Here is a 20,585-nt window from a genome sequence, read left to right on the forward strand (position 1 = left end):
ATCGCCATCGACACGATTGACATCGAAATTTGACCGAATTTGAGCAGGGACTCAGATCGATGGTGAAGGAAAGTCTGCTCAAATCCGGCTAAATTTCGGCGCTGATCGCATCAATGCGACCCCACTACGTTCACCGTCCCCTTAGGATATAATTTTAATCGAGGCGGCGACCGAGGCCCGTCGGTGGTGCCAGCACCACCGACGGTGGGTTGAGGTAACGAGTGGGAACAGAGACAGACGATATTAGAATAGAGGATTAGATCTCTTGTAATCTTTTATTTTTTTAATAGTAAATTACAGGGGTTGTTATTTATAAAAAATTTAAAAGTAAAATATAGATAAAAAAATAAATAAATTAATGAAAAAATAATAAATAAAATTTATTTAAAAAATAAAACTAAAGGAGTAAATAAAATTGAAAAAAAATTAAAGAGGTAAATAAAATTAGAAAAACATAACTTTTTATTTAAAGAAAGAAGGGTTAAAAGGTCATTTAATAGGGGAGAGAGAAAGAGGGGTGGGCTGTCAGGGGTGGAAAAAGTAATTTATATTATATATAGTCACATTACCCATGTTATGTATAAGTACAATTATTCTGTTCCATATACTCTGACAACCTATGTATTATCCCACGTGCTACATCAGTCCAAATATTATCTCACATGCTATGTCAACCCATGCATTAGGGCAACACACAAATAGGGACAATTGGGCCAAAAGGCATGGCCCGTCAAGTACAAAAACGTAGGATCGATGGAGTTGATCTGATTGAGTGGGATAGAACTGAAAGTCCGGTCAACTAAATCGAGTGGAGAGGAGCAAAGTGTTCAGTCGACGGGACCAAGTGGAGAGGAGCTGAGTGTTCAGTCGGCAGGACAGAGCGGAGATGAAGCTGATTGTTCGATTAGAAGAGTTAAGTCGATTGAATCGGGCCTTTAATCGAAGGAGCTGATCAAATTGAGCGGGACGATCAAATCGACGGAGCAGATTGAACAAGACGACGGAATATATTATTTTTTTTAATGTCTATTAATTCAATTGAGAAAATTTCCCAAATGTACACAACGCTGCGTTATGCGCCCGCTCGGCCTCTCTTCGCCGCCGCCGTCGCCGCCGAATCCAACGTCGCCTTCTCCGCCCCTTTTATTCCGTCACCTCCCTCCTCCTCCTCCTCCTCCTCCGAGCAATGCCTTGGAGATCCCGCGACGATGGTGGCCACCCGTCTCGAGGCTTGCGCTGACCACCGTGATCTGGCGCGGACGCATGCCCATGTCCTCCGCTTCCATCTCCTCCGCGCATCCTTCCACTGGAACGCCCTCATCCGCTGTTACCTCCGCCTCGGCCGCCCCCGCGCGTCCCTCTCACTCTACGCCCAGATGTGCCGTTCCGGCGCAACTCGGGACCGCTACACGCTCCCTCTCGCCGTCAAGGCCGCCGCGCTCCTCTTTGCCTTCGCGTCCGGGGTTCAGCTCCACTGCACCGCCGTCAAGCTCGGATTGGCCTGCCATGAGTTCACCGAGAGCGGTCTCATCAGCCTCTACGCCAAGGCCGGACTTTTTGGCTCCGCGGCGAAGGTGTTCGACCAAAGTGCGCACAGAAAGCTCGGTTCTTGGAATGCCATCATAAGTGGCCTAACGCAGGGCGGCCGACTGAGGGAAGCCATGAATGCGTTCGTGGAACTACGGAGAAGCGGGCTGGTGCCCGACGACGTGACGATGGTCACCTTGGCTTCTGCCTGCGGGGGTCTAGGCGACATCGATCTGGCCGAACAAGTGCACAAGTGCCTTCTGCAGGCCGGCCGCTCAGGGAGGTTGGAGGTCACGCTATCGAATTCTTTGATCGATATGTATGCTAAATGCGGCAGGACTGACCTCGCCCGCAAGGTGTTCGTTAGAATGTCAAGGAGAGATGTTTCATCTTGGACATCCATGATAATGAGCCTGGCAGTGCAAGGGGAAGAATCTACCGCACTGGACGTCTTCCAAGAAATGCAGGTGGACGGAGTGCGACCGAACCAGGTGACCTTTGTCGCCGTGCTGAGCGCCTGCGCCCACGGTGGTCTGGTGGACGAGGGCATGAACTACTTGGAAGCAATGACCAAGGAATTCAATCTAGTTCCCACCGTAGCCCATTACGGTTGCATTGTGGATATGCTGGGCAAGCTGGGGCAGCTCGAGCAGGCGAGAACCGTAGTGGAGACGATGCCAATGGAAGCGAACGCGGTGGTTTGGGGAACGCTCTTGGGCGCGTGCGAGAAGCATGCTAACGTCGAGGTTGGAGAGTGGGCGGCTAAGAATTTGCTGGACCTGGAGCCTTGGAACGACGGCGTTTATGTAGTGCTGTCAAATATTTATGCAGAGGCAAAGAACTGGAGGGAAGTGGAGAGAATTCGAAAACTGATGAAGGATAGAAGAGTTGCTAAGGCCCCAGGCTACAGTTCTTCATCAACATAAGATGAAATATGTAGTGTGGTCATCTTATTCCTTCTTATTATTACAATCAATCGACTAAGCATGATGCAATGGCGACTACAGAATTTGAATCAGAAGCACAAATTGGGTAATAGCAATTAGTATTCCGAGAGAGCTGATCGCAGCAGCGTAGGAAGTTGCAGGTAGCTGGGCCGGTGCTGGCGCGGGCGATGTCCAACTGCCAAAGGCATCCGGAACAGGCGGCGGAGTTGCTGACAAAGGAGGCGGTGCTTTTGGCGCGGGACAAGGGGTTGAACGAGGCGGAGGCGGAGATGGCCGGTGGCGGATGGCCATGACCACCACCTCTAGCTTCTGCCCCAGCTCGCACTTTCCTGGAGCGCCGCTCACGAAGAAGAACGGCCCGGAGTGGTTGAACGCAAATCGGTCATTGCCTCCGTCGAGCCGCAGTAAGGGTCTGCTCAAGTTGCAGGAGTGGAAATCATGCTCCGGCACCGCCAAAACAGAGTCCTTCCCCTTCTCGTACGCGAAAACTGTAAGACAAAATCTAGAATTTACTAATTACCAGTTCAGAACTCTCGATCTGATTCAGAAAATTAGCAATGGAAGATCACGAACCGATGGAATCACTGACTTGAAACCTGTTTCTCTCGGCCCAATGGCTGTAACTCTCAGAGGGATGCAGCACCCAGCCGTCTCTGCCGCCGGCGTAGAAGTCGTAACCCCGAGTCAAGTCCATTATCGCCAGCAAAACCAGAGCAACTCTGAGAAGCTGCAGAGGAAATCCATTAGAAGAAAGAGATGGAACCTCCATTGTTCTCTGGCTTCTCTCCTTCGAAGAACAGAGCAAGGCAGTGTGGAACGATACGCAGAAAACAGTCTTAAATAGGAAGAAGTTACCGTTGAGACCCATGGCCAACGATTTCCGTAACGTAAATAAGTGGACGGACCGATGGAAGACACGTGGAGGAAAAAAGAAAAACGGACGGCGAATGATTGCGGTTAAATGCAACGCATTAATTGATATTTTTCATCTTTCTTTTTTCCCGTTGAGCTGGTTAATTAATTAATGTCAATTAATTTGATGATTTTTAAAAGGAGTTTTTTTCCCTAATTTGTCGATGCATCTGGGCTGATTGGGCCATTTGGGCCTTTAGTGTACAGATTGGGAGATGGGGTGCAACTTTTGCTTTTTATGGAAATTTGGTGGTTGGATTTGACAAAATGTAATTAAGATTTTTGACAAGTTTGGATGCAATTAAGATTCATGTGCATAGAGAATTAGTTGGTGTGGATGTGAGGCTTTAAATCACATCAATCAAAAATTTTTGGACCTTAAAGTTGAAAGAAATCATAGATGCTCCCTCTAGCCCCCGATCGGCTACGTACTCTGATCGGGTCTCTCTCGATCGAGACCTTTGAGCGAGAGTCTCGGTCACTTTTGAGTAGGAGTATTTCATTTCTCTTGATTAATTTATCCTACTCCCTTCCATTCACTAGGCCCTCACTTTTAGTGGCCTAGTGGGTCAACCTAATTTGACGACCTTTACACTAATGGTATTATGTCGTATGTCTTTACTCCGCTCATATCCATTGAGGCGTTTCTATAGAATGTCTAATCATTAATAAATATGCCATTAAATACCAAATAAAAAAGACGTCATCACTACTGTATAAGGCATCTGATCCTACGGACGGAAGTACGTGTAGACGATTATATTCATTTTCTTCTTTGCTTGTTTTCTCTATTGTGATAGGATATTTGCTTGAGCGTCTGAATGACTTTATTTGAGGACTCCCCGAGCCTCCATTCTAACTCTCTTATCCCACACTTTTCTTCTTCTCCATAAGTACAGTAATCTCCAAGTGGTGGTGATTCATGGGACCCATCAACACTCCTTTCCACACATTCATGACACATCCTCAATGAGTTTTAGAGAGAAATATGTATTAATATATTTTTTTATTTCAATTAACTATCGTCTTTATCTAATATCTATTTTAAATTTAATCATATTTAATAAAAAAATATTAAACACTAATAAAAAAAATTATAAGTGAGTTTTGAAAAATTTTCTTTTAAAATATATATATTATTTAATCGAATATTTACATCAATATAAATAGAACTATATTAAACCTCCATATCTAAATATTCATACATAATTATCTATTTATTTAATCGGATTAAAATAAATCTTTCCGCACTCTCGTTCATGCATTCATTATTAGATATCAAATTCTCGGTGGAAATTATCATCCTAAAATTATTATCATGGAGAATTAGTTGGTGCTGATGTGAAGTTTTAAATCACATCAATCAAAATTTTTTCCGTCATCAAAGTTGAAAGAAATCATATGCTTTGTTTTTTTCGTCAACTAGTAATATTTAAGCTTACGTGGGAAAATTCAATCGAGATGGAAAGTCAAGGTAAAGAGTAGACTACTCTGGATCGGTATCAACATCGATATCGACAAAAAAGAGGAGGCTAATCTAGATGATAACATACGAAAAGAGAAGATTACTCTTCGATGACAGAGTTGGCATCGGCGCTCAAAGCCCACAATCGGGCGGGCTCCACCATTAGCGTATGAGTGTTGAAATAGTTAGTGATATATATTTAGTCCTACATTAAAAAGAATGGAGTTGTTTGATAATTTTATTAAAGGATGTGTATCAAGTATATTGTATTTAATTGATGACTTTGTTAACCAAGTAGAGCATATTTATATATATATATATATATATGTTAAAGATGGACATTGAACACAGATATTAGTTTAATTTTGAATTTTTTTTTTGAACAGATGTGATAGTTAACGTGCCCATTCATAAATAAGTGTCTCCACAACCTTTCCCAAATATTGCATTGTTCACTATATATACATCTTTTTAACATCTTCTTTGTAATCACTTTTCATTCTCTAAATTGTCTCGGGGGAATCTATAGAATTGTTGTCTATAGATTCTACATTATTTTGAGTATCCTGGAGGGGATTTGCCGCTAAAACCTAGCAGCAACATAGTGGTGGCAAAATTTCCTTAAGAAAAGTGATTCACGCTTAAAACAGAGTTCCATCTTCGAACTGCTTCCAACAATGGGCGACGAAATCTTTTGAACAATTATACGTTCAAACTCCATATATATATTTCCAATCTCATATGATCTCATTCGGAAACTAAGTTAAATGGGGAAGTCGATGACAAGGGTGAGCACTTTTACGAGACGAAGACTTTTATCTGTAGTTGGTAGACACGTCACAGATTCTGAACCTTTAAGCAAAGCAAGGGGAGTGAAGGTCGTTGAGGGGTAACATGAGCCTGCGCACACATATAACACACAGGAAAACTAGAGTCAAAATCAAGGAAGAGGTCCTTGGTGCATAGCCTCCGACACTCAAGACAGAAGCAACACCAAGTCAAAAGTATGGAAATAAGATGAATAGTACTACGATAGTAGATACATGTAGATATACGTCTCTAAATTTTTTTTTTATACTACTTCTCATAATCTCTATAATCATTACTATTAACCTATCATATTATCAACGTCCTCCATTATGCAACCTATCATAATTTCTCAATAAAAAAACATGCAGGAACTTGGACGCAATACCGTAGCAAATTAGCCAATTATTGATTCACTATGACATAATACACCTTACAAGGAAAGCCACCGTGTTACAATTGCTATCTGTCAATTATAATATAAGATATCCTCCGATGATTTTTTTTAATGATTTTTCCAATCCTAATGCCGTTGTTTTTTATTAACAATTGTTTTTGAAGCAAACAATATACACATTATTTTTTTATTAAGTCGAAGAAATAATAAGACTTTTTGCTCGAGTTATCCTTCTCTCGAATATTCCACGCGTTAATTAATTGATTAAGTAATTAACAATGGGCGCGGTGCAGCCACGCGTCAACTCGCCTTCAAAAAATCCGGTCATGCGCAGCACCGCGTCCCGCACGTGCCTCAGTTCCCGCCCCTTCAGCCTTCGCCGCCCCTCGCCGGAGAACCCCGCCTCGGCCCACCGCCGCGACGCCACCACATGAGGCGGCTCCCACTCCTCCTCCTCCTCCTCTGCCTCTCCATCTTCTCCTCCCTTCCTAATCCTGCTTCCGCCGCCCGGGATCCCCACCGGCGGCGAGGACGATGCCGCCCAACGTCGACTCCATCCCTCCTCCTCCTCCGCCGCCGTCGTCTTCCGGCTCGAAGTCATCTCCCTCTCCTCGTTATCGCTCGCCGCGGTCGCTTCGCCGCCGCCGTCCGCCTCAGGCCACATCACGTCGGACTCGTGCAACTCCTCCCCCATTTCCATGCTCTGTTTTCCGACCGGCCGGCCACTTGTTGATGAAGCCTTCGCTCGTCGGAGATGGAGCGGCCATTTATAGGCCGTAGTAGAATCTACTCGATCTACGCGGCGGTATCTGATTGGTTGAATTTGCATGGAAATTTAAATTAAATGCTTGCATTATCTGTCCTGGATTTGTCGTGCGAATTAAAATATGTGATGGATCCACGGCACCATCAACTCTTAAGCTACAAACTGGAATACGTAAAAGTGAACAATAGCTTCTAATTTTGTTATTCTAGAAATTTTCAACCAAATATTCTCATCAATATACAATTAAGTTAGGTTGTGGACATTACAGTTTTTTTTTGAAAAAAATGGTTATTATTATTTTTTTTAAAATTCCAGTTATATCAATAAAATTTAGCCTCTAAATTGAGTTATAATATTAAGTGACAAAAATTTTTAAAATAATTTTTTAGATGGTAAATCTAAAGTGGCTTAAGTTCTCGTGACTTTACTCTTGAACTCTACTCAAAAGGACTTATGTCAATGGAGATATCATACATTCTTTTAAACCATGATATTTTTTAAATATTTTCAACGTGGGATTTTAATTGAATTCACAACAATTCTCTCCTCAAACAAAGGACCATAATTACTCTCACGGTCTGGGCCTCCCCATGAGCATTGGGTCACCCTTGATCTACTTCTGGCCTCTTTACAAGTATCCGCATCTAGTTACCTTGATTTGCTCTAGACTTCCTCATGAGAATCCGATCACTCTTGATCTACTTGGGGTCTCCCTGCGAGTATCCGATCAGTACTCTTGACATATTTCAGGCCTTCCCGTGAGCATCCAATTATCTTGACATAGTTCGGACCTTTTTGCGAGCGTTCGATCATCCTAACTTATTCCGGGTCTTCCTGCGAGCATCCGGTCACTCTTGACCTGCTTTGAACTTTCCCGCGAACATTCAATCATCCTGACTTGCTTCAGACCTCTCTGTGAGCATCCGACTACTATTGACTTACTCCGGGTGCACCCCTGTAAATGCCCATCATGGGTGACTAAGTGCACGCGAGGAGCCGGGAGATGTTCCGAGCGCCCTACGTGTACCACAAGCTCTTAGTCGTCCATGTTGGGCACCCATGAGGGGCATCCACTATATCCAGCATGTATATAAGAAGCGTTACAACCGAACCAGGGATGCTCTGGTTATGATATTGTATCCTTTGACTGAGGTGTCAGGTCCGAGCACCCCCTGCGCAGGCTCTTATCAATTAAGTGATATCGTTCACCCAAAAATCCCATTGAGGGTTTCTGATAAGGGGTTGTTTTGGCGGTGGTGTCGGTCACTATAAAAAGTTTATCGATACAGTTTTGTCCCTTCGGATGGGTCTAGTGGCTAGCGAATGAGGTGTTGCCACAATGAGGTCTGTGGTTCGAATCTCGGTAAAGCCGAGATAAATACCTCCCTTATGTGCTAGTCACTATTCCAAAGACTAGTAGTCGCCCGTGATTTACCTCCTCCGTGTAGGAGTGTCAAAAATAAACCCGATCGGGTTGGGCATTTTCGGGTCGGGTTCGAGTTGGAGGGTTGGAGAGTAAAAAAGTTTTGGGTTGGGTCGGGTCGGGTTCGGGTTGACCCGGGTTAACTTAAATATAGGGTTTTATGAGTTTTTTGGGATTAAATTAAATTTTATTTTAAAAATTTAGATGTTTTTATGTATATTAATAGCATGTTTGTATGATAATAATGAAGTATTGAGATAAAAGTGAAGAATTATAGGGAAAATAGCTCAAAAAAGTCGTTTTGAATCAGATTTTCGGGTTATATGGGTCGGGTTCGGGTTGATCGGGTTGGTCGGGGTCGGGTTCAGGTTCGGGTTCGGGTTTGGGTTGAGGTGTTTTGGGTTGAACTCGGATTCAGGTCGGGTTCGAGTTGGGTTAAAAAAAAAAAAAAAAAACTCCACCCGACCCAACCCGACCTGACCCACCCGAATTGACACCCCTACCTCCGTGTTAACTCTGGGACAGATTAATAGAGTATTGGGAGCGAACGTATTCATCTTTTTATCACAATATATATAAGAAGCGTTATGTTGCACGCTCCTCTATCAACGACAACTTCCGCGACTGAGTTCACGAGGCATCTGAAAATACTCCAGGTGTCCGACCTACACTCAATTACAGACATCACTATGAACTCTCTCTCTATATATATTTAATATGTTAAAAATTTTACATCACGCACGTCGTGCGCATCTAAATTTTTTATTCTTAATACTATAATCAATTCACAAACTCTAAGGGTAAATTTTTAAATGACATATCAATTTTTTAAAAAAATTATAAAGTCGCCGATGAAGTCCGTAGGGACGAGTCCGCAGCATATATACTCTGTGTGCTACGCGCAGCTGTTGCCTGAGTACAGGACACGTTATTTTATATATATAAATAATAAAATAACCCTTAAAAGATTAATATGAAAATATTGCATTGCACATACACATGAGGCATGTCGACAATAAAATGAAAAGCTTGAATTTTAAGCTACACATGAACTGTGAACAATCAATCAATCAATCAATCATTCTCGCATTATCTTTAACATCAAGAAGAGTTTAACAAAAGCTTCACACATCAGTAATCAATGTCAACAAATCATATACTAACTCCAAAGGAAGACCTTGTGGGGATTCTCCAATCAATTCATTGGGTGAAGGAACAAAAATCCAACAACGGAAGCAAGAGACGTAGAGTCTTTCATGGGTTTCCTTCTTTGCTTGATGTGCTTGCTCACCATGGATAACCTTATCCACTCCTAATAAATAAATAAAAAGTAAACGAGCTAATTCCAAAAGACTTTGGGACAAAGAAAAAAGTTGAGAGGGATCAAATTTGAAGGGCAGATTGATGTTATTCCATGGTAGTTACATTCCCTCAAGAGCATGAAATGCCCATTATTCTATCTCTCCACGATACGCAATTATACGAATAAATATCATATACAAATGCTTTGCTCCCTCACAAGGATGACTTTGCGCGTGAATTGCATCGGTCGATAACGGTATACACACTCCGATAGCTAAACTGATCAGCTGAAATCTATCGCCTAAAGGGTATCAGCATTCCTTGCAAACACCTACACAAGCTGCCTCAGCCAGCTTCTTGAGGAATGCCACCACTTCGTCCGATGAGTTGAGCAAATACCTTGCGTTCGAACACTTCCTCCCGACAGCGCAAGAGAAGTAGTTGTCGCCTTTGAGATCGAGCACCGAAGACCCCTCGCGCCATGACATTGCCTCTTGAGGAGATCGCCAGCCAGCAGGGATGTTGTGGTTTGCAGACATCTTCTTTTCTGATCCTACGGGAGTCCTTTGAGATTTTACATGTGATCCCCTGGAGTTGTTCCTGATACTCGATGATCTTCCGGCGGGTTTTTTGTCGGGGGCTGGTTTGCTGGCTTCAGATATTTTCATTCTCAAGGAATTTGCAGGTTCAGACGGAAGTTCTGGCTCGAAGAAAGTATAGAGATCCTCGTCCTGCAACATTATCTTTCTAAATGTTATAGAGTTTAAATGTGCATGAACCAATAGAAATAATATTGTCGTCGTCATCTTTGAGCCCGACAGTTTTTGACAAATCCAATGTCGAACTAGTTCTTGCAATATTAAGAACTCAAGAAATGCTTACCTTCCCAAGGAAATGCCCGACGCACAAAACATAGTCGATTGGTGTAACCATGCTTTTGCTATGAACTATTTCTCCCAATATCCGATCAATTGCGGCACCCTACATAAGTGCGCACCCAGAGAACAATTAAACTTTGACATTCCACTGATAAGTATTACAGAATGTAAGGAAATGGGTGTACGGATTTACTTGCAGAGGAAAACAAACAGTTCATAGCATAAATACCTTCGTAACACCAACAGAGCGAACCTCCACCGATCGGCTACCTTGGACAACATCGACTGCTGCATTTGAAATAGGACCCGTCCACAAGTGCTGCAACATATCTCGTGCTTGAAGCCTTCCAAATTCAACATCTGGATAAACATTTAGGAAGCAAAATAAAACTAATGAAATGACAAGAATTCTACATTTTGTTTTCGCAAGAAGTTATGCTGAGTAACAACCTGCGTATTTATAGTTCCAAACAAGAGACGTCTCACGATGCTCAAAATGAGACCTAGGTGTTCTCTCAGTGAAATACTCGAAGACATGCTGTAAAATTTCAGACAGATATCATCCATTTAACATCGAAGATGAGAAGAAGAAGAAAAAACAAAAACCTTATCAGTATGAGTACCTTTACGCTGTCTACCCAGTCCATATTAAGGTGCTCTGGCATTGTTGTCATCCAGTCTCCACCTGTTTGTCGCAGAAACATACCATTTTCTGCCGCAAGCCACATATTATACTCTCCGAAGTTCTGAGAGGAAAGGTTTGTTATCTACGAGATTAACAAATTGAAATTAAGACGCATTTAGTTCCCTTACATCATCTAAAACGATTCTGTCACTTCCACTGAGGACAACTACTGTAGTTTGTGCATCGTTACACATTGCTGTTAGTGACGCTTTCAACTCTGGATGCAACTTGAGCTCCATTTCTTTGATCTGATCACCCCCTCTCCTTCCGGTCGACTCAATTGATTCAGTTAATGTTGAATTGAAACCCTATGTTTGCAAAATCATACAAAGAAACCGTTTGAATGATGTTTGGGAAGACATTGAAGGAGCAGAAACAAATAAAACCATTAATTAAAACTAATCATGGTTGGCATACAAATTGTGAATGGAAAATTGATTAATAGTTAAACATGACAAATAATCTTTCTTATTACGATCCACGTTGGAATATCCTATACAGAGAAAAGCAAGTACCCATAAAAAAAATGGATTTCTTCTAAGAAATATTGAAATGTAACAAAATCTGGGGATGTTGAGAAATTAGATTTCTCACTTATCATGCTTACCAAAGGTGAACAACAGAAAAAGTGAGCTGCTAACATTTTAGTAGGTACTGAAATAAAGACAATTGTGAATAAATTTCAAAAAAGTTAGACAATGACAACTTACTTAGAGATAACATCCATTATTTTGTAAAAAAGTAATCATGACTACGACCATCATCATGAATAGATAGCTAATTGTTCATTGTTTAATGACAATTACGTTGGAAACGCATCAAAACCTCAAATGCTTTTGGAACATATCTTGACATTAGAAATGAGAAAGTTCATAATTTTTTAAGTTCTTGGGAATATTTAATAATACTTCAGCATATGCAAACATCATTAGCGCATAATGGACACACTTTCATAAGCAGAATATTTCAGAATATAACAAGCGCAGAGAATGCAATTCATGAAAAATCAATGTTGACATTCAGAAACAACAGAAAAAGAGTTTACAAGCGCATTATGGATTCAGGAACAAAGCTCCACATGGAAGAAGAAGAATACCAAGATAACCAATCGATTCATGGATTGCAAATACCGGTCCACAGCAGTACTCATAGGAAGCATAGGAGGAATTTGTCTTGTTCTAAGCTGAGCTTCAACAACAGTATCATTGAGTTCACTATATCATAAAAAGGAAGTGGTCAAAATAACCTAAAGTGTAGACAAACAATGAAGTATGCATCTAAGCTGACAGCATTTCTAACATTGCATTGAAGTACACACATCAATGTTTAAACTCATTACCAATTAAAGCTTGAATCTTCAGAGAGTTTGTTCACGCTAAGTCACGAGAAAAGATGTCATTTAAATCATACCAATATCTGCTAGAACATCATGTTACCAAATCAAGGAATTCATGATAAGGATCTATTATATACCTGTGCATACAACAATCTTTTTGTTCTTTTTCTCTGTCATGGCATATATTCATGGAAATGGAAGGCTCTTAGATTTACTTCAACAACAAAAATAATTTTTTTGTACTTAAACTACTAGATTATGTGACATCTTTATTTCAACACAACAAGTGGTAACAATTTAAGTTAAGCGGAACTGCACCTCACAAACGTTTCTGCCCAATCTTGAGCAGTGTGTGTAGTCACATGTGCATAGTTATGCCTGTGCCGCTTCTCCCTCTCGTCAGGAGTCATGTTCAATGCATATTCAATAGAAGTAGCAACCTCTGTGATGTTCCATGGGTTAACTAAAAGAGCACCAGCTCCAAGGGATTGTGCTGCTCCTGCAAACTAGATAAGAGAACAAGAAGGATGAGTTAATCATATTTATCATACACATGGAATGCAAGGAAAAATTGTATATTATGAAGCAGGACATCTTTGCATTTCACAAAAGAAAAGAAGTTGCAAATATACAAAGATTGACAATGATAACAATTTATGAATGAGCTGCGCTCCTGATTGTCTTAGTACTTTGTAGTTTAGACTTGGAAATTTAAAATTTAAAAGAGTTAGCTGAAAGAGAACTCCAAATAAATCCATTCTACCATTTCGTTGCTTAATAGTCTTATTAATGGAATTAAGTCAAGTATTCTATAACCGAGTTCTGTCTAAAACCCAAAAATGTTTTTTCCAACGATCTTCAAGATGTTGATTAAATTATACACGGCATCAGTTGTGGAAGAGACTACTAAACAGAAAGATTAATAATTAAATGCAACACTTCCTGCAAAATATCTTCTAGGAGTGTATTCGCAATTTAATTCCAATGCCGAGCTCTCCTTGTGTCTTATTTTGTTACCAAGATGATGCATAGTTAATAAAATGTGAATGTAGTTGTAGTAAATGTGGGAACTAGAAAAAATAAAAACATATGTAAGAGATACACAAAACAGTAATTCTATTGGCTGAAAACTTGTATATATTAAAATGGAAGCTGCCATACAGAATATCATACATTCACTTTTTTAAGTAGGTAAGATAAGAAATTACTTCACTTAAAATGAGAACTCCTTTGGTTTGCCCTTGGCATGCTACAAACTCATAGCTTACAAGATTCATTCCATCTCGCAATGACGTCACTAAAGCCACATCTAAAGTGAGAAAAAGAAAAGCAAAAAAGAGAAAAAAAGTCAAATACATCTGAATGAAAACCAGGAAAGCAAAAAAAAATATTAAGGTCAATAAGTTTGGTTGATATTATTAAACACCAATAGTACTTCCAAACTTTTTTCCCTATCTATAATTGGTTTAGCAATGTAGAAACAAAACAAGTTAAATTGCTTAAAGATAACTAATACATTCAATAGTTGAGTTAATTAGAGTTAAAGGATACATTCAATAGTTAGAGTTAAAGGTCCGAGGAAAAAATGAAGGATAAAGGAAGAGTAAAGAAAACTACATCATCCAAATGACGTATGTATTACAACTACATGGCCTCATGTGAAGCTCAATGTAGGAAGAAAATTCATGCGTCCAACCCAAATAGATAGCAAAAACAACTTTAACTAAATGCATCATGGTGGATAGCAAAAGGAACTAAACCAAGGCAATTATAAAGTTAATACGCTTCTACTTAATTTTATGCACAGCTACACTACACTATGGTTCAAAGCCAGACAATTAGCTAGACATAATTAATTCATTTAATATGAAGTAAATGGTTTATTTTATCTGTTCTTACAAAAATGCATGGTTAGCAGTTTTAAAATGAATGTGAACTTATGTCAGCACTATGGACAACTTAACATGTTTTATTAGCGTCAACCTGATATTTTTATCCATATTTCATAATTAATGAGAAAAAAATAACATGCTTTCAAGTATAAAAAGAACAGATTTCATGGTAAAAAAACAATCACCAGTAACCGCATAGAGAGCACATAATGCATGAAAGTCAAGGGACCGATCCTGCAAGGAGATAGCATTCATTAGAAGACCTGATATTTTTTTCAACACAAAAAGCAAATAACAATGAATACAATTTAAAAGAAAAAATGCTTAATATGCATATAAAGGAACATCACTCATGTAAGATCAAGAATTGTGCAAGATGCTACAATTTGCACTTTTTACATTCATAAACTAGAGAAAAAGGTCAACCCAAATTACTTATTGTGACAACATCTCTCCACAGTTTGCACCACAAGCGGATCTAGAAATTTTAGATAAATAAAACTCAAAGCATTTGCAAAACTCTTTATGTTTAATTCAGAAATTTACAAGTTCCAACTATTAAGTTAGTTGATAAGTGTAGATATGTAGGAGAATTAATAAAAATATTTCGATCTAGTAGTTCTTTTTTTTCTGACTATACTTATAGAGTGGTTGTTAAGGCATAATCTCGTTTTCTTTAGTAATCTACATTAACTCCAATAGATGCCAAGTATCCTTTCATTTCAAAAATTAAATATTGTCTGTCATGATTAGGCTATTCAGTTTACTAAGCCTGACACCCAACTATTAACAGGAACAAATCATATGCAGGACATGAGAATAACAATCTAAAAATAATGTGATGGCACTATCTAAGCTTACAGGATACATCTATCTTCCATAAAACAGGAAACAGCATTCTATGTCTGCAGGATAAGCTTCTAAACGAAGTTGAGCATAAATAATAGAATAGGAATTTCTTATCTTATTATTCTATTCTAACCAACAAACAGTTACATAATCAAAGGTTTTTAGACATGAGAATAGAATTTGAATGTCACATAAATGTTAACTTGAAAGTGATTTATCTTTGAAAATCACACTGTATAATTGAGGCTACATTGTTATTCCAATTAACAATCTTCCACTTCAATACCCGACACATGCCTTATCATGTCATTCAACTAATTAATTTTACAGTTCTTTTTCCTCAACTGGTTTTATCATTAAGCAATTTAACATCAGGTGAAATCTTATTAACAGCTATCAGCCACAGCAGAAAACAACAGTAACAAATATTTTAGCATAATGTAAGTGTTAACGGTTTATGCTTTTAAAGGAGTTGTGCCAGAGTAAAGCTATATGTGGACAAAAACGAGATGGTGAAAACTACAATGACAGTAAATTGAGACAAACCAGATGATGGATTGGAACAGCTGTAAGCGTTCCAAATCGACCATTTATACGACCCACAATTTCATGAACCTGGCTAGTAAGCTTTTGATCTGTGAAAGAAAAGGGAGTAAAATTAGAATTCAATTAATTTGATTTATAAATCAACAAAGCATGTTTGCTTCTAATTAATGCTTACGATAATTTTTTATCATCATTAGCAACTGGTGAAAGAAAAGATCAAGTTATAGTTACATGTGGACAATATCCCTCCTTTAACACTTACCATTTTAGATGGATACAAAATCAGTTTCACAGCCAATACTATGATTGACTCAGGCAACTTCACAAATCACCGAAATACAAACACAATTTGATGCTAAATTGAATGCCAGCAAATTATGCTAAGAATGTAAAAATGTATGAGGATCAAACAACCGTGTGGATCCAAGTGTATGATGATCAATATTCAATAGAGGTGTAAGGTGAGGTAAAGGAGGTAAATGAAGAGTTTACTGCCATCAGATGGCCTTCTAGCACAGGTCATATTGATTTGTATGATCAACATAACCTTCCATAGTGTGTCCAAACTTTGATAAAATTGAGATTGTAGTACTATCCAACTGTGATTTTACGCAGATGCCAAAACTGAAACCTAGAGCAAAGTAAAATATAGTCCTTAAAAGGATACATACATTCAGGAACATCAGTTCTTGTCGGAACAGCTATTTGGAGCAAGACTACTTTGCCACGCCATATTGGATTTTCTTCTAGGAACTTCTCAAAAGCTAAAATCTTTTGGGGAATCCCTTTAATCATATCCAGACGATCTACACCCAGCATTACCTATCATCAAATTATTAATTAATAAAATGAAGCAACTGCAATATTTCAAAATTACATTAATGGAGAGGGTTTGCTACCTACCTTCCGACCTTTAAATCTATTCCTCAACTCATGAATGTGCTCTTTGACAGCAGGAAGCTCAAGTGCTCGTTTAAATCGATCAGCATCTATTCCAATAGGAAACTAAAGACAAACAAAAAAAATAAGGTAAGAAAAATCAACATCAACTTTAATGAATTGATGTTCTCCTTTTCTTAAAAATACATAATAGATAAATAACCAGGAAAACATAAATAGATAATGAATATTGTAAAAAACTGATGATGAGATGATATTAGGAATGAGCAAGTAGATCGTACTGCAGCCACCCTAGTCAGCCTTCCTTGGTCTTCCACCCCTTCAGGTGTACCCTCAAGTCCAAGAATGCGAGTGCAGGCACTAACAAAATGTCTCGCATAATCATATGTGTGAAACCTACAGTAAACATTTAAATGATCAGATCACTGCAATGAAGATAGGCTCATCAAGTTACAACAATAGTCATTTCGATAGTAGAAAAATAAGACTGCAAAGTTTTAGGATCTAGAAACTGAAATTGTTGTTTCATGAACAAAAATATGGCTGAACTTGATTCTGCATTTACATATGCAGTGCTTCATTACATCGTATATGCCCTCGTATGCTGACATTGTGTTTCTTTAGTCTTCAACTTACCTCTATGACTAGAGCAAGCTTAATATATTTAGGAAAATACCAGATGAGAAGACAGCCAATCTAGTTTATATGTAATCTAATCCAAACATTAATAATATAAAAATGAGTAAACAAAACCCTTACTAAGCTGCTGTATAACAGCAATAGTTATGCAAAGATATGATACAAAAAAGAGTTTTTTTTTTTCAGTTTTACAAGGGATAGTTGAGACTACCATGGTATGATAAAGATAATGACAAATGATGACTTATAAGTTACAAGTATTTCCATCTGTAAATGTTAGAAATTTTATTTTTTAAATCATTACATGATGAGAATGAATCATCTTTTAAGTATTCTATCAAGATTAAGGTTTTAACAATTATACTTTTATAATTGTGTATGCACCGTGGTGACCTGTTTGCATCCTGCACACATAAGCTTTTAAAACCTTATCAAAATTTCCATATTCTGCTTAATTGCAATGTTAAAGTTAATTGCAAACTGACCATGAAAGAATATACAACTAGACATCCTAACACAATAAAACAAACAAAATAAAGGAGGATACATGCTTAATGTCTCAAAATATCATATGACATGATTGTCAGTCTTGGAAACAACATGCATGCAGGTGGCAACCTATGTTATATTCCACAAGTCTCTCCAAATAATAAACAGAAAAATTAGTTTACCCGACAAGATCAGCAGCAAGAACTGATCTTAGTAAATCAGATCGAGATGGCAGGGTCCTGTGGATTTCTGAAGAAGGGAAAGGTGTGTGAAGAAACCAACCAACTTTCATGTTGCTATTGTGCTCCTTGAGACATTTAGGAAGAAACATTAGATGGTAATCATGACACCAGACCACATCGCCTTCTTGGTAATGCTTATTCACGACGTCAGCAAACATCTGGTTCGCACGCTTATATGCATCAAACTGAGATTGGAAGCTGCGGGTGGTCGCCAATCGATCTTCTTGTGGAAGCCCAATATAATGAAAAAGAGGCCAGAGCATGTTGTTGCAGTAGCCATTGTAATACAGATGTACAATTTCTTCATCAAGGAAAACCGGAATACATCTCTGCTTGAGACAAACAACTTGTTATAGTTGAGATACATAACCCTTCATCAACAAAAAGAGACATTCCATATTCCCAAAAGAAAAATATTAGCATCCTCCCTGACAATCCGATTTAATGCAAACTTATGCAGATGGTTAAAGATGAATTCCGAAAATGACAAATGGGAACACATTATGAGGGATAGACATTACCTTTTCAGCCAATGCCTTTGTAAGTGCCCTCTGGCCAACTTCATCGGGCACATTGACGCCAGCCCAGCCAATCCACCTGGCATCGACATCCTTTACACCTACATTAAAGAAGCTAGTAAATAGAGGCCTTACAATCCTGCTGAACATGTATTGTATATGAAATAGTGCATATAACAGCCATGTTAATCATGGTTCTTCTTTGAATGCATGAGCAAGAAGATAAACTAAGGAACACCAGCATTACTAGTCAAACTAAGTATGGAAGGAAATTTTATAAGACAGATACGTTCACGCTAGCATATTACTATAGAGGTTAAAGAAATGTTCTTAAGCTGAAGGAGCAGCAAACAGGAGATCGAAATACAGAACTTATTATGTCCTATAAAGCATTTGGAATCAGAGAGCATATAGGCAGTTGTATACCGAGTAGCGCGCTGACGAGCCCGCCGGCACTGATCTCCAAAGACCACGAATCCTCCCCCTTCCGGACTGCAGACACGGGCAGCCTATTCGCGACGACAAGCAACCGCTGTTTCATGGGCTTTCCCTTGTTTCTCCTGCTTCTCGCTCCCATCATGGTCACCGGAGTAGAGGGACCATCTGTTATCTCCTCATCGAGCTCGACGCCGATATCCTTCCCAGTTCCGTACTCCATGGGATGCTCGGGAGACTCCGCCTCCTCACCGCCGTCGCCGCTGCTTCCTGCCTCGTCCTGAAGGAATGCCCTGTTGATCTTCCTGAGTTCTCTGTCGCGGAGCAGCCGCTCGACCCGCGTGGTAGGGTTACGGCCGCCGCCATACTTTCCCCCTTGCATGTTGTTATGCTGCTCCTCGGGCGATTGCTCCGAGACCGGCTTCATACAAGCAGATTGAGGCCGCCCTGCATCGGAACAGCGGTAAGGCCCATTAGCCGGCGAGAAAACAAATCCACCGGAGACAGGTGAATCCCGGCGTTCCACATCAGCGGCAGGTTAAGCAAAATGCCGCCTTTGAGTGATCCCCTTACCCCAGACTCCGGCCAGTTGCAGATTACCTCCTCACTCACCGCAAGCTCTCATTTTTCCTCCTCCGTACCGTCTCGTACTATTCCTAGTCCAGGGACTCCAGGCCATGCGATTGTGAACAAGAAGGCGAGAAAGAAAGCGAGACTAAACGAGATTGGGTCAAGTCAAGAGTGGCGGTGCGGAGCGCGGTGGTCCCCGTGAAACCCACCCCCTCCAACCTCACCTCCTCAATTCGACCACACACTGATTTGGCAATCAAGATCACACAAACCAATGGTCATTCACCGAGATCGAAACCCACGAGCCAGCCCTAAGCCACGATCGACGAGGGGAACGAAAACAAAGATATATTACACAAAGAGAATTGAGAGAGACTCCAGTACCGCTTCTCTTCTCCCCGCCTTTGCCTTTCTCCTTCCTTCCTGTCGCCGCCTGCTGCTCCGACCCGGCCTCGCCCTTGTGCGATAAGAGACGAGAAGAAAAGGGAAGCGAAGCGATCGAGGGACACGGGAAAGGAGGAAGTTTGCGATGCTGCTACCTGCGATCTCTGACACCTTTTTATAGTGCGGCAGCGCTGTGGAGCGCATGCAAACGAGTCGCTCGTGTCCTGCCTGACACGAGTTGTGCCTCCATGTTTCTCAATCTTTTTTGACCCCGTGGATCATCCGAGATGATATGGGACGGAAATTACTGCAATGACGTCGGGTCGAAATTCAGTGGTAACAGGAGAATAAATTCTCTATCTTTGTATCCCACCCGGCCCATCCTATGTTAACTCTGGTGCTGCAATTTACTTCCCTTACAATGACCGTGGGTTCAGTCGGTGGATTAATAATCATTTATAATTTACTTTCTCCGTGTTAATTTTAAGACAAATTAACGAAGGTACGGAGACGATCGAATCCGCCTTTTGCCATGATTCTCAATCTCTCTCTTTTTCTCTTTTATATATATATATATATTAAATTTTTTATCACGTTGTTTTTTTTTTTGCCCTATTTAAGTAGGAATAGAATGAAATCATAGAATAGACAAATTAGAATTAACTTCTTTCCTCTA

General features: G+C 39.9%; 3 protein-coding genes across 5 annotated transcripts; 1 reads left to right on the top strand and 2 right to left on the bottom strand.

Moving 5' to 3' along the window:
* The first annotated feature begins 1,028 nt into the window (after positions 1-1,028).
* On the top strand, positions 1,029-2,653 carry LOC122044973 (pentatricopeptide repeat-containing protein At1g77170, mitochondrial-like). Its single transcript, XM_042605007.1, has one exon. The coding sequence runs from the start codon at positions 1,056-1,058 to the stop codon at positions 2,451-2,453; it is 1,398 nt and encodes a 465-aa protein (XP_042460941.1). The 5' UTR covers positions 1,029-1,055; the 3' UTR covers positions 2,454-2,653.
* On the bottom strand, positions 2,529-3,342 carry LOC122048065 (early nodulin-like protein 1). Its single transcript, XM_042609674.1, has 2 exons — positions 3,048-3,342; positions 2,529-2,962 (listed from the first exon to the last, which is right to left on the bottom strand). The coding sequence occupies exons 1-2, from the start codon at positions 3,340-3,342 to the stop codon at positions 2,529-2,531; spliced, it is 729 nt and encodes a 242-aa protein (XP_042465608.1).
* Positions 3,343-9,632: 6,290 nt separating this feature from the next.
* On the bottom strand, positions 9,633-20,083 carry LOC122044974 (alpha,alpha-trehalose-phosphate synthase [UDP-forming] 1-like). Of its 3 annotated transcripts, none has more exons than XM_042605008.1 (18): positions 19,910-20,083; positions 18,947-19,402; positions 18,524-18,621; positions 17,943-18,331; positions 16,914-17,028; positions 16,636-16,737; positions 16,404-16,554; positions 15,733-15,821; positions 14,523-14,571; positions 13,654-13,754; positions 12,764-12,951; positions 12,206-12,323; positions 11,238-11,417; positions 11,048-11,170; positions 10,875-10,962; positions 10,654-10,784; positions 10,429-10,527; positions 9,633-10,277 (listed from the first exon to the last, which is right to left on the bottom strand). In XM_042605008.1, exons 2-18 carry the CDS (start codon positions 19,380-19,382, stop codon positions 9,858-9,860), a joined length of 2,877 nt encoding a protein of 958 aa, XP_042460942.1. In that variant the 5' UTR covers positions 19,383-19,402; positions 19,910-20,083; the 3' UTR covers positions 9,633-9,857. The 3 variants fall into 3 exon arrangements, with proteins under 3 accessions (XP_042460942.1, XP_042460944.1, XP_042460943.1); XM_042605010.1 differs by lacking the exon at positions 19,910-20,083 and adding an exon at positions 19,529-19,675; XM_042605009.1 differs by lacking the exon at positions 19,910-20,083 and having other exon boundaries at positions 18,947-19,661.
* Positions 20,084-20,585: the final 502 nt, after the last annotated feature.

Source organism: Zingiber officinale, chromosome 2B (assembly GCF_018446385.1).
Source record: "Zingiber officinale cultivar Zhangliang chromosome 2B, Zo_v1.1, whole genome shotgun sequence".
Taxonomy (NCBI): Eukaryota; Viridiplantae; Streptophyta; class Magnoliopsida; order Zingiberales; family Zingiberaceae; genus Zingiber; species Zingiber officinale.